Source organism: Chiloscyllium plagiosum, chromosome 29 (assembly GCF_004010195.1).
Source record: "Chiloscyllium plagiosum isolate BGI_BamShark_2017 chromosome 29, ASM401019v2, whole genome shotgun sequence".
Lineage (NCBI taxonomy): Eukaryota > Metazoa > Chordata > Chondrichthyes > Orectolobiformes > Hemiscylliidae > Chiloscyllium > Chiloscyllium plagiosum.
In genome coordinates, this window is record NC_057738.1 from 7,923,378 (window position 1) to 7,936,101 (window position 12,724).

Sequence of the window (12,724 nt, forward strand, 5' to 3'; positions counted from 1 at the left end):
CTCCACTGTTCACAAATTAGATTACATTACATTACATTACAGTGTGGAAACAGGCCCTTTGGCCCAACAAGTCCACACCGACCCGCCGAAGCGCAACCCACCCATACCCCTACATTTACCCCTTACCTAACACTATGGGCAATTTAGCATGGCGAATTCACCTGACCTGCACATCTTTGGACTGTGGGAGGAAACCAGAGCACCTGGAGGAAACTCACGCAGACACTGGGAGAACGTGCAAACTCCACACAGACAGTCGCCCGAGGCGGGAATTGAACCCGGGTCTCTGGCGCTGTGAGGCAACAGTGCTAACCACTGTGCCACCGTGCTGCCCACAAATGTTAATGTATTTATCACTGGAGGTTACATTGATATTGTTGTGCAGTGAGATTGATATGATTGCTCAGCTAAGCTTTCAACCACAGTAACAGGTTCACTTCAACAGGGCAGCTGTCAAAAAAAACGCAAGCAGTTGTGTTTTGAGTGACAGTTTGATGTATTTTAAGAGGTTTCTAAAAGGATGATTTTCTGCAGTTTTATGGCTATTTAATATATTTTGGGGATAGTTTGAGTGGATACATTTCATTGAGCTTCAGAAGTTTGTAAGAGGATTCCTTTCCAACATTATTATAGGGATCATAAGTTCTGACCATTATGGAAATTGGATGAATTGCACATGGAGAATGAAGACCATAAAAAGGAATCTATAAACCAGCTGGTCTAGCAACTTTAATTGGAAAAAATGCAAGAACTGATTATTAAGGAAGTAGTAGCAGGATGTTTAGAAAATCATATAATTAGGCAGTCAACATAATTTTGTGAAAAGGAAATCATGTTTGATAATTATTAGAGTTCATTTAAGAATGTTAAGAAGTAGGGTGGCTAAAGGGAGACTAGTAGATCTAATGTACCTGGATTTCCAAAAAAAAAATTTGGTAAAGGTGCCCCATAAAAGGTTCCTAATGAAATAGGAGCTTATTGTGTTGAAGGTGCTGTATTAGCATAGATAGAGGATTGACAAATAAGAAACAAAATTGGAATAAATGTATCGCATTTCAACTTAAACTGTACCTGATAGGGTTCTGCTGTGATCAGTGCCAGAGGCTTAACTATATATGACGTATATCAATGATATTGATGAAGGACCTTACTCTGTTATAGTTAAATTTGCAATAGCTATTTATTCCAAAAACACTTCTTCAAAGCTGCTTTTGAATGTGCCATTTCCTAAATCTTCCCAATCCCCTCTTTATAGGTGCAAAACCCTGGTCTCTGATGAGCCAAGACCCTAGTCCCAGTCCTAATAGGAAGAGCCTCCCTTTGGAATAATTCCCATTTTAACCAGTTTTGGTGCCAATGACCCATAAAGCAACAGCCATCTCTCTCACCATTCTTTTGGCAAGAGAATTAACCTGCTAATTTCTTTATCCCTCTGCCAATTCATGCATGGCAAAAGTATCAATCCAGAGATTATTACTTAGAACATAGAATATTACAGCACAGTATAGGCCCTTCGGCCCTTGATATTGCACCATCCAGTGACCAATCTATAACCTATCTAACTTACATTACCATCCATATATTTATCCAATGACTATTTAAATTCCCTTAATTTTGGCGAGTCCACTACTGTTGCAGGCAGGGTATTCCACGCCATTAGTACTTTCTGAGTAAAGAACCTATCTCTGATATCTGTCCTGTATCTATCACCCCTCAGTTTAAAGCTATGTCCCCTCATGCTAGCCATCACCATCCGAGGAAAAAAAAGCTCTCGCTGTCCACCCTATCTAATCCTCTGATCATCTTGTATGCCTCTCAAGTCACCTCTCAACCTTATTCTCTTTAACAAAAGCAGTCTCAAGTCCCTCAACCTTTCCTCATAAGACCTTCCCTCCATAACAAGCAACATACTGGTAAATCTCCTCTGCACCCTTTCCATCGCTGCCACATCCTTCCTACAATGCGGTGACCAGAACTCTATGCAATACCCCAAGTGCGGCTGCCCCAGAGCTTTGTACAGCTGCAACATGGACCTCATGGCTGCAAAACTCAATCCTTCTACCAATAAAAGCTAACACACCATACACCTTCTTAACAACCCTATCAACCTGAGTGGCAACTTTCAGGGATCTATGCAAATGGCACAGAAACGTCTCTGCTTATCCACACTACCAAGACCCTTACCATTAGCTCAGTACTCTCTATTCCTGTTGCTCCTTCCAAAGTGAATCACCTCACTTTTCCTCATTAAACTCCATTTGCCACCTCTCAGCCCAGCTGTGCACCTTATGTATGTCTCTCTATAATCTGCAACATCCTTCCACACTGTCCACAACATCACCGACTTTAGTGTATTCCGCAAATTTACTAACCCATCCTTCTACGCTCTCATCCAGGCTATTAGTAAAAATGGCAAACTACAATGGCCTCAAAACAGATCCTTATGGTATACCACTAGTAACTGAACTCCAGGATGAACATTTCCCATCAACCACCACCCTCTGTCTTCTTTCAGCGAGCCAATTTCCAATGCAAACCGCTAAATCATCCTCAATCCTATGCCTCCTACTGCGGGGAACATTATCAAAGGCTTTACTGAAATCCATATACCCACATCAACTGCTTTTACCCTGTTTGATCACCTTCTCAAAGAACTCAATAAAGTTTGTGAGGCATGACCTACCCTTCACAAAACCGTGCTGACTATCCCTAATCAAATTATTCCTTTCTTAGATGATGATAAATCCTATCTCTTATAACCTATCTACAACTGAAGTAAGACTCACTGGCCTATAATTTCCAGGGTTGTCGCTACTCCCCTTCTTGAACAAGGGGACATTTGCTATCATCCAGTTTTCTGCTACTATTCTTGTAGACCATGATGACATAAGGATCAAAGCTAAAGGCTCGGCAATCTCCACCTGGTTTCCCAGAGAATCCTAGGATAAATCCCATCCGGCCCAGGGGGCTTACCTATTTTCACGCTTTCCAGAATTGCTAACAATTGGGCGGCACGGTTGCACAGTGGTTAGCACTGCTGCTTCACAGCGCCAGAGATCCGGGTTCAATTCCCGCCTCAGGCGACTGTATGCACTTTCTCCCCGGGTTTGCTCCCGTTTCCTCCCACAGTCCAAAAATGTGCAGGTTAGGTGAATTGGCCAGGCTAAATTGCCCGTAGTGTTAGGTGAAGGGGTAAATATAGGGGAATGGGTCTGGGTGGGTTGCGCTTTGGCGGGTCGGTGTGGACCTTTTGGGCCGAAGGGCCTGTTTCCATACTGTAAGTAATCTAATCTAAAAACCTCCTCCTTCTGAATCTCAGTCCTGAATAATCTAATAGCCTGTATCTCAGTATTCTCCTCAACAACATTGTTTTTTTCCTGTGTGAATATTGATGAAAAATATTCCACACACAACTTCCCATTACTGTCCTTGACTGGCCCTAATCTTGCCCTTGCCATTCTTTTATTTCTGACATTCCTTTAGTTACATTTGGGTTTCCCTTGATCCTGTCTGCCAAAGACTTTTCATGTTCCCTCCTGGCTCTTCTTAGCTCTCTCTTTAGGTCTTTCCTGGCTAACTTGTGACTCTCAAGTGCCCGAACTGAGCTTTCACTTCTTATCTTTACATCAGCCTCCTTTTTCCTCTTGACAAGAGATTCAACTACTTTAGTAAACTACAGTTCCCTTGCTCGACCACTTCCTCCCTGCCTGACGGTACATACTTTTCAAGGACCTGCAATAGCTGTTCCTTGAACAAGCTCCACATTTAAATTGTGCCCTTCTCTTGCAGTTTCCTTCCTCATCCTAGGCATCCTAAATCTTGCCTTATTGCATCATAATTGCCTTTCTCCCAGCTATAACTCTTGCCCTGTGGTGTATACCTATCCCTTTCCATTGCTAAAGTAAACTTAACCGAATTGTGGTAACTATCACCAAAGTGCTCACCTATCTCCAAATCTAGCACTTGGCCTGGTTCATTACCCAGTGCCAAATCCAATGTGGCCTCCCCTCTTGTTGGCTTGTCTACATACTGTGTCAGGAAACCCTTCTGCACACATTGGACAAAAACTGACCCATCTAAAATACTCAAACTATAACGTTTCCAGTCAATATTTGGAAAGTTAAAGTCCCTCATAACAACTACCCTGTTACTTTCACTCCAAAACCATCTTTGCAATCCTTTCCTCTACATCTCTGGAACTAATTGGATGCCTATGTGACCTCTCCATTCCTGTTTCTAACCTCAGTCCATACTATCTCTGTAGACGAGTCCTCATTAAATATCCTTTCTGCCACCGTAATACTGTCCTCGATTAACAGTGCCACACTTCCCCCTCTTTTACCATCTTCTCTGTTCTTACTGAAACATCTAAACCCTGGAACCTGCAGCAATCATTCCCGTCTCTGCTCTATCCATGGCTCTGAAATTGCCACAACATCGAAGTCCCAGGTACCAACCCATACTGCATGTTCACCCACCTTATTCCAGATGCTCCTGGCATTGAAGTAGACATACTTCAAACTACCTTCCTGCTTGCTGGTACACTCCTACGACCTTGAAACCTAATTTCTGACCTCACTACTCTCAACCTCCTGAACACTTTAGGTTCCCACCCCCCTGCTGAATTAGTTTAAACCCTCCCAAAGAGCATTAGCAAATCTCCCCCACCCCCACCCTCAGGATATCGGTACCCCTCAGGTTCAGGTGTTAGACCACCCCATTTGTAGAGATCCCACCTACTCCAAAATGACCCCCAGTTAGCCAGGTATCTGTATCCCTCCCTCCTGCGCCATCCCTGTAGTCACGTGTTCAACTGCTCTCTCTCCCTATTCCTCATCTCGCTAGCACGTGGCACGGGCAACAAACCAGAGACAAAAACTCCCACACTAGCTCCCTGAATTTCTGTCTCAAATCCCCATCCCTTTTCCTAACTATGTCATTGGTGCCTATGTGGACCACGAATTGGAGCTGCTCCCCTTTCCATTGCGGATCCCGAAAACACGATCCAAGACATCACGAACCCTGACACTGGGAGGCAACACACCAACCGTGAGTCTCTCTCATTCCCACAGAACCTCCTGTCTGTCCCCTAACTAAGGAGTCCCCAATGATTAATGCTCTACTCCTTTCCCCCTCTCCCTTCTGAACAACAGGGACGGACTCTGTGCCAGAGACCTGTACCCCATGGCATACCCCTGGCAAGCCGCCTGCCCTGACAGTATCCAAAATGGTATACTTGTTGTTGAGGGCATCGGCCACAGGGGATCCCTGCACTGACTGCTTCTCACCCCTTCTAACAGTCACCCAACTACCTGCATTTCTAGGAGTAACCACCTCCCTGTAGCTTTTATCTATAACTGTCTCTGCCTCCCGAATGATCCTGAATTCATCCAGTTCCAACTCAAGTTCCCTAACACGCCCTTCAAAGAGCTGGAGTTGGGTGCTCTTCCTGCAGGTGTACTCAGCTGGAGTACTAATGGTATCCCTCACCTCAAACATCCCACAGGAGGAACGTGGCACTGCTTGCACTGCCATCCCTGCTAATGTCCCATACTAAGAAACGAAAGAGAAAAGAAAGCTTACCTGATTTTGCTCTGCTGGTGTAAGGTTACAGGAAGTCAGTGGGTGGGAGGCCCTACTTTTAACTTGCTTACTTTTAACTTTAATCTCATTAATAATGTTATTAATGTTTCTTTCATGCACCATGAAAAGATAATCCTCACCATTCTCCTATGACTTCAAAGGTGTTCTCCAGTTGCAAGGAGATGTCTTTATGCAGGCAACATAACCTGAATAATCATGACAACCACCCGACGAAGAAGCGTCGCTCCGAAAGCTAGTGCTTCCAATTAAACCTGTTGGACTATAACCTGGTGTTGTGTGATTTTTAATTTTGTAACCTGAATAGAACTGACTATACAGTTCTTTATCACTACCACATTCCTTTTCAGTCCTCCCACCTGAACGGTTTTCTGAACTATGGTATTATGGTCATTTAAGTCCATTTACAGGAGTCCCCCACTATCTGAAAGTAGAGCGTTCCTATGAAACAGTTTGTAAGCCAAAATGGCATTATGCAAAGAAGCAATTACTATTAATTTATACGGGAAAAATGTTTGAGCATTCTCAGACCCAAAAAATAACTTACCAAATCATACCAAATAACACAAAAAACCTAAACTAACATTAACATACAGTTAAGGCAGTTGGAGGTTGGGGTGGTGGGAGGTACAGGATACCTAAGGACACATCTTGCTAATGGATGCACTAAATAAATCGAGATAAAGCACAGGTGCTCACAGGCACAGTTCAAAGTTATGACGGCTTGATGCTGAGTGTAGTTCCCGGGGAAGACTCTTGGTGGTGCTGCTCTCACTGCGCACGCTTTTTCTTAAAGGCAGTACAGTGGCTTAGTGGTTAGCACTGCTGCCACACAGCACCAGGGACCTGGGTTCAATTCCCGCCTCGGGCGACTGTCTGTGTGGAGTTTGCACATTCTCCCTGTGACTGCATGGGTTTCCTCCAGGTGCTCCGGTTTCCTCCCACAGTCCAAAGATCTGCAACTTAGATGAATTGGCCATGCTAAATTGCCATAGTGTTAGGTGCATTAGTCAGAGGTAAATAAAGGGTAGGGAAATGGGTCTGGTTGGGTTACTCTTCGGAGGGTTGGGATGGACTTATTGGGCCGAAGGGCCTGTTTCCCTACTGTAGGGAATCTATTCTCATAAAAGCAAAAATCCTCTAAAGTAGTTCTTTCAGAAAAACGAGTTGGCATAAAGCAAACGTTTGAAAAGTGGAGGATACCTGTACCTTGTAGTTCTTTTCTCATCACAGATAGCAAGCATCTTGTAGCTGTTTGTCAAAATCAAGCACCACAGTTCCCCAGTGGTATTATCGCTAACATATTAATCCAGGCAGTGTTCAGGAGACCCAGGTTTGAAACCCTCCTTGGCAGATGGAGTTTGAATTCAGTAAAACTCTGGAATGAAGATTCTGGTTTGCCAGTGTCCCTTGGGGAAGGAAATTGCTGCCCTGGTCTGGCCTACATGTGACTTCAGATCCATGTAGCTGGCTCTTAACTGACCTGGAATGGTCAATAAATGCCTGTCTAACCAGCGAGCTCCACATCCTGTGAATGAATAAAAGAAATTGCATCTTGGATCATCAAACTTCACTGATAGGAGAAAGTGAGGACTGCAAATGCTGGAGATCAGAGCTGAAAATGTGTTGCTGAAAAAGCGCAGCAGGTCAGGCAGCATCCAAGGAGCAGGAAAATTGACGTTTCGAGCATGAGCCCTTCTTCACTGATAGGCAATTACACTCACTTGTAGCTAACTGTTAACTGGCTCTAAAGTTTTACTTCACTTTTAAAATGTTCTCCGTTGCCAATATTTGCCTCTTTGTGCACTTGGTCAGATTTATTTTCTATCTATGAAAAATAAAACACTAGGGAAATAAAACACCATAAAGTTGTTTTCATGTTAGTTATTATTATAGTAAATTCTGTTCTTTTGTGCAGAAATGGAATTTGACCTGGATAGGGCCCTGGAGGAGATCCCAGTCCATTTTGACGACTCAACCCCTGCTTCAAGTATTTACAGCAAGCAAGAACGGTCATCACGGCCCAGCAGTATGATGACTGAACTACCCTCAGAAGAGGTAAAGAAACTGGAGCATTACACAAAATCTCGACCCAAGAGGAACAAGAAGTTACCAGCAAGCAAGACAGCTGTAAGTCTTTTGTGTTCAATGGATCAAAACTCATTCTGTTGAATTTTGTATTCATTTAAGACCACTGATTAATTGTGCCCAATATCAGCACAGTGCAACTCTTCTTCTGTGGTCATTAATAGCAGTGTATATTATCAGGGCAGTAGTTGTTAGCTGAAAAGTAGTTTCATGGTGGAATGACATTCTCTGTACAGAATGAGGCTCTCTGTAGACTTCAGTGGTAACAGTATTCAAAAAGAATGGCTTCAAAGTAGCAAAAGCATTTGGAATGTTAATTGCAGGAAATATATCTTAATCAGTAGTTACTTTTTAGATCTTTAAAGGTTTCTATTTTTATGAGATGTTTATTTGAGATTTTAGTGTCTGCTGACCTTGAGAGACAAAAGATAGAAGGAACTCCTCATCCACGTCAGTGTTTATTTAGTGAGACCATTAATTACTTGCAGGTTAGTTAATGACTGATTTTGGTTGCTATGATTCTACAAATACTTGGTACTTTCTATAATTGTTTTAAATTGCAAAAAGCTCCAGGGTGTAGCGTGCTTAGTGTCAAAGGATTTTTTTGTTGACTTCAGAGCACCTGTACAACCCCAGTTGCTCTCAAACGCTAATAGACAGTCCCCTTGGATTCCAGCATAACTTAAAATGCAAAGAAGCCATACAATGCAGCCAAACTGTTGGAAGGCAAACATGGAGGGTAAGTAATGGCTTTTGGCAAAAAAGCCATGTTCAGACTGAAGTTCTCCTTCTGAGACTGTAAAAAAAACAAGAAGATGAGATAGCTGCACTTCAGTAAGTAAGGATTCACTGAGGCATGTCAACTACTGCAATTGCAATCTCAGAGTAGGACAAGAATTGCAAAGCCAGACTTTCTTTCTCCAGTAACTAATCATACCTGCATTTCAAAGCCTATACCTCTAACTGAGAAACAGTTTACTTTGTGTCATGATTAATACCATCTCCCATGAAAATAAATAGTTCTGGTTGTCTGAACTTTCCTCATCCATCCTTTCTTATGATCTGTCAAATCATATAGGTTATGATTGATGCGACAAGAACTATCATCTGCTGCTGACCATAATTTCAGTGAATGACTACCAGTTATATAAGTTAATACTGTAATGCCTTGGGGATGTCATGATATTTTTATAGTCACCTTAGAAGTTAATTCTTGAGTCAACCTATTCTTATTATCAACCATGTACAATTGTGAGGTTCATATTTCAAAAGCAAATGTCTTCCGAGACGTCCTTCCTAGATTTGGGCTCCTTTTGGTCCTCACTTCTCTGTGTGGGTTCAACAGACCAGTAAAATTGTTTGATTAATTGCCATTAACATAATCCTGTGTGACTGTCCTTTTGTCTACATATCTAAAGCTTCACTCTGCACAGCTTAGTATGTTACCTGGTTAAGGTGAATTGCTTTGTTTTCTGTCAGTCCAAATTTTCTTTTTCCACCTTTGGTCAAAAGGTTAGCCTGTGGTTCAGAACCAAAGTGTATATACAGTGGATTTGGCAAGATAATCCGATAGATTGACCATGATCATCCATGCCTAAAGATTGATGTGAATTTTTGAAAAGGTCTATCCCAGATATTGTTCTTTCCCCTCATTCTCACCTTCCACTAGAATGCAGAAGTTTAATTTGTGCACAGCAACTGAACTATAGTCCAAAAGTGAGTGGAGACGTATCAAATACCCGCAATAGGTAATCAGCATTTAGTTTTATTCTTATTTGTTTTTTTTGTAATAGGTGGTCATCTCTTGCAAATGATTAAACTTGCACATTGTCGAACAATGGACCCATGTTATTCTTTGTATGTCTTTTAAGACTTGGTAGTTAGTCTATGGTGGTCTCCCATTTAGCAACTTTGGCCAAAATCTGGCAAAACATGCACTTCGAACAGTAGCTGAGTTTGTAGACAATGACCTTGAACCTTGTGAATCACAGGCTGAAGTTTTACAACTTGATTTGCATAAACTGTTCTGGGAAAAAGATGCCTTGCATAGATTCCAGCATCTGCAGTAATTTGTTCCTACCTTCTATAAGGTAAATATTTCTGGACTAAAATTAAAGCAATGAATTTCTTTGTCAGCTTTCCACAGATTCGCAGGAGGGTGAACAGAATGGCCTTATGAGTAGAATTGATGAGGGGGTGGATGAATTTTTCACCAAGAAGGTAACACGAATGGAGTCAAAGTAAGTTTTTATATTTTAGTGACATGACTTCATGTGATACCATTAAGTGTTGAAAGTTAAGGATTAAAACACAAATTGAATTAAATAAATTGGCATACTTTTAATTCTTGATGGTATGATTATAAATTTTACATCTAATTGAAGCAGTTATGAATCATTCAGCTGTAATGAACAATCTTAGATTGAACAATTGTGAGACTTCTATGTCTTTACGTGATGTGCAGAGTCTCTCCGACATTTGCTGATCTTTCATTCAAAATTTCTAGCCATGCCTGAACTTGTGAAAACTCATATCACACAACACTCATTTTGACATTAAATGTTACACTGATAGTTGTTAACACTGATCCAGGCAGGAAAGTTTTCATGTTTCCCTTTTCATGTATTGGCCCTACAAATAATTGACTTCGGCCCAAGCTGAATGACGTCCTTCCTCAAACTATTAAGAAAAAAAATGCCAAACCTCTTTTTCCAAATTCCTCAGAGCATTTCGAAAACAGATTTGAATTGAACCTCTGCTTTTACCAATGATTTGCCAAATAGCGGTTGTCATAATCCCTGCTGATGGCATGCTTATCAAGTTAGATTCCAGAGTGAATTTCATGGTTTGATAGGAAACTTGGCTGCCATGTTGGTCACTCGTTGAATAAAGTCACATATTTCAATAAAAGAACACAAGGTCACAAGAACACAAGAATACAAAAGAAAAGTTAAGTTGGTACAAATATTTGTGGCATTTTGAAAGAGTTTATCATTATCAGGTTCAATCCTTTCTCCCAATGTTATCTTTTACGGTCAGTCATACCCAGTGAAATATCACTCAAATCTTCATTCATTAATTTCTTACTCAACTGGGTAAGTTTGCAAGCATTTCCTTTTAGTCATTTTCTGCACCTTTACCGAATGTGAGGCTCTCTATCTTTCTTTGAGATACACAGACAAGCTATCACAATAACTTTTCTTTGACTTTGACAACTTTAAGGCTGCTAAAACTGTTTAAGATTTATTTCCAGCTCTATCCTGAGAAATTCTACAAACTAAACCCTTCCCATCTGCAGTAATGGAACATTTCTTCTAGATGATGCAACCTGCTTGTAGGCTCTGGCCATCTCTTTTTCTATATGCTATAGAAGCAAGTCAACAGTAAGCAATAGTTGGCTCACAATGTATCTTGTTGAGTCTTTTAGCTTAAGTCGTGTGGTTTCTTAGACTGTCTTTGGTTCACTGTTCCAAATTACTTTCTGATCCTTCTTTGAAAAGAAACTGATCAAATCTTCACAGTATTGAAAACCAAAACCCCTTTAACTTAACTGTGGAATCCAATTTCATGAATAATACTAACGTATTTTTTTTTAATCACATGACACTTGTATTTCCAGTGAAAGATTCCTCAAATTGCAGGACAGGTGCTTTTGCAAATGATCAGAGCTCTGGTTTTGCTATCAAGTGCCAGCAATAATAACAGACATGTGAACTTGTCCTTGACAATTCTAGTTATCAGACTATTTAATCACATGTACTGTTTGTTGATCTTAGTTGTCTTTCATTTCATGACAATAGCTGCAGTAAATTTGAGTAAGATCTGATTATGTAAATTTGCTTTCCTTTGGTCAGGATTCAGCGAGCATTTTTATAAGACACCCTTTAGAATTCCACTATAAGTACAGGGGAATGCACCATATGTCTGCTCATTGCGATGGTTTCTACAATTAATACAAATCAGAATGAAAATGTAAGGTAGTTATTTGAATTCATATTACAGTGCAAGTCATCAAATTGGCTAGAAATATCAACTGGTAAACCCCTTGATTCTCAAAAATGCTGTTGTCCAGTGTTTTATGAATACTGATTCATAAATTTAGAATAAAATAAGCCAGTATTTCATTTTCCTATAAACTTACATTTTTTTAAAACATCATTTAAGTGTAATCTTGAAGAATTTAAAATACATATATTCTGTAACTTCTGAGCATATTTCATTGACTCACAAATCAATCAAAGTGACCGATGTAGATTTTGCAAGTAAGTCAAAAACAAAAAATGAAGTTGCTGACAAAGCTCAACAGGTCTGGCAGCAGCTGTGAAGACTTGGTTTTGAAAAGTTAACATTTCTGTTATGGTGACCCTTCCTCAGAAGAGATTTTATAAGTACAGAGGAACCTCGATTATCCAAAAGACCAAGGCAGGGAGTATTTTGTTCAGATAATCAGATGTTCAGATAATTGTTCAGATAACGCAGTTTAGCCAAGCATCGGGACTTTGCGATCTTGTCCTGATAATCCAAAAATCTGATAATTGCATGCCGGATATTAGAGGTTCCTCTGTACTTGGGAATAGGAGAGTGGTTTGGCTTTCTCTCTAAGTTATAAAACACAAAATCTGTTGATTAACAGAGTGAGTAGCAGTTCTGCTTTTAGTTCTCTAACCAGTGGCTAGAAGCTAGCAAATGCAGACAGGTTGACATTATGTCTTAACTCTCCTAGGACTACTTAGAGTCAGAGATGTACCGCATGGAAACAGACCCTTCGTTCCAACCCATCCATGCTGACCAGATATCCCAACCCAATCAAGTCCCACCTGCCAGCACCCGACCCATATCCCTCCTATTCATATACCCATCCAAATGCCTCTTAAATGTTGCAATTGTACCAGCCTCCACCACTTCCTCTGGCAGCTCATTCCATACATGTACCACCCTCTGCTTGAAAAGGTTGCCCCTTAGGTCTCTTTTATATCTTTCCCCTCTCATCCTAAACCTATGTCCTCTAGTTCTGGACTCCTCGACACCAGGGAAA

At 41.0% G+C, this 12,724-nt stretch overlaps 1 protein-coding gene across 8 annotated transcripts in view; it reads left to right on the forward strand.

Moving 5' to 3' along the window:
* Positions 1-12,724, forward strand: part of LOC122564345 (F-actin-uncapping protein LRRC16A-like) — a 460,598-nt gene that overhangs the window by 403,700 nt on the left and 44,174 nt on the right. For all 8 annotated transcript variants that reach the window (XM_043719093.1, XM_043719091.1, XM_043719092.1 and 5 more), the window contains 2 exons: positions 7,520-7,731; positions 9,826-9,929. In XM_043719093.1, the coding sequence (XP_043575028.1) occupies positions 7,520-7,731; positions 9,826-9,929 (316 nt within the window). The remainder of the gene's footprint in view (positions 1-7,519; positions 7,732-9,825; positions 9,930-12,724) is intronic.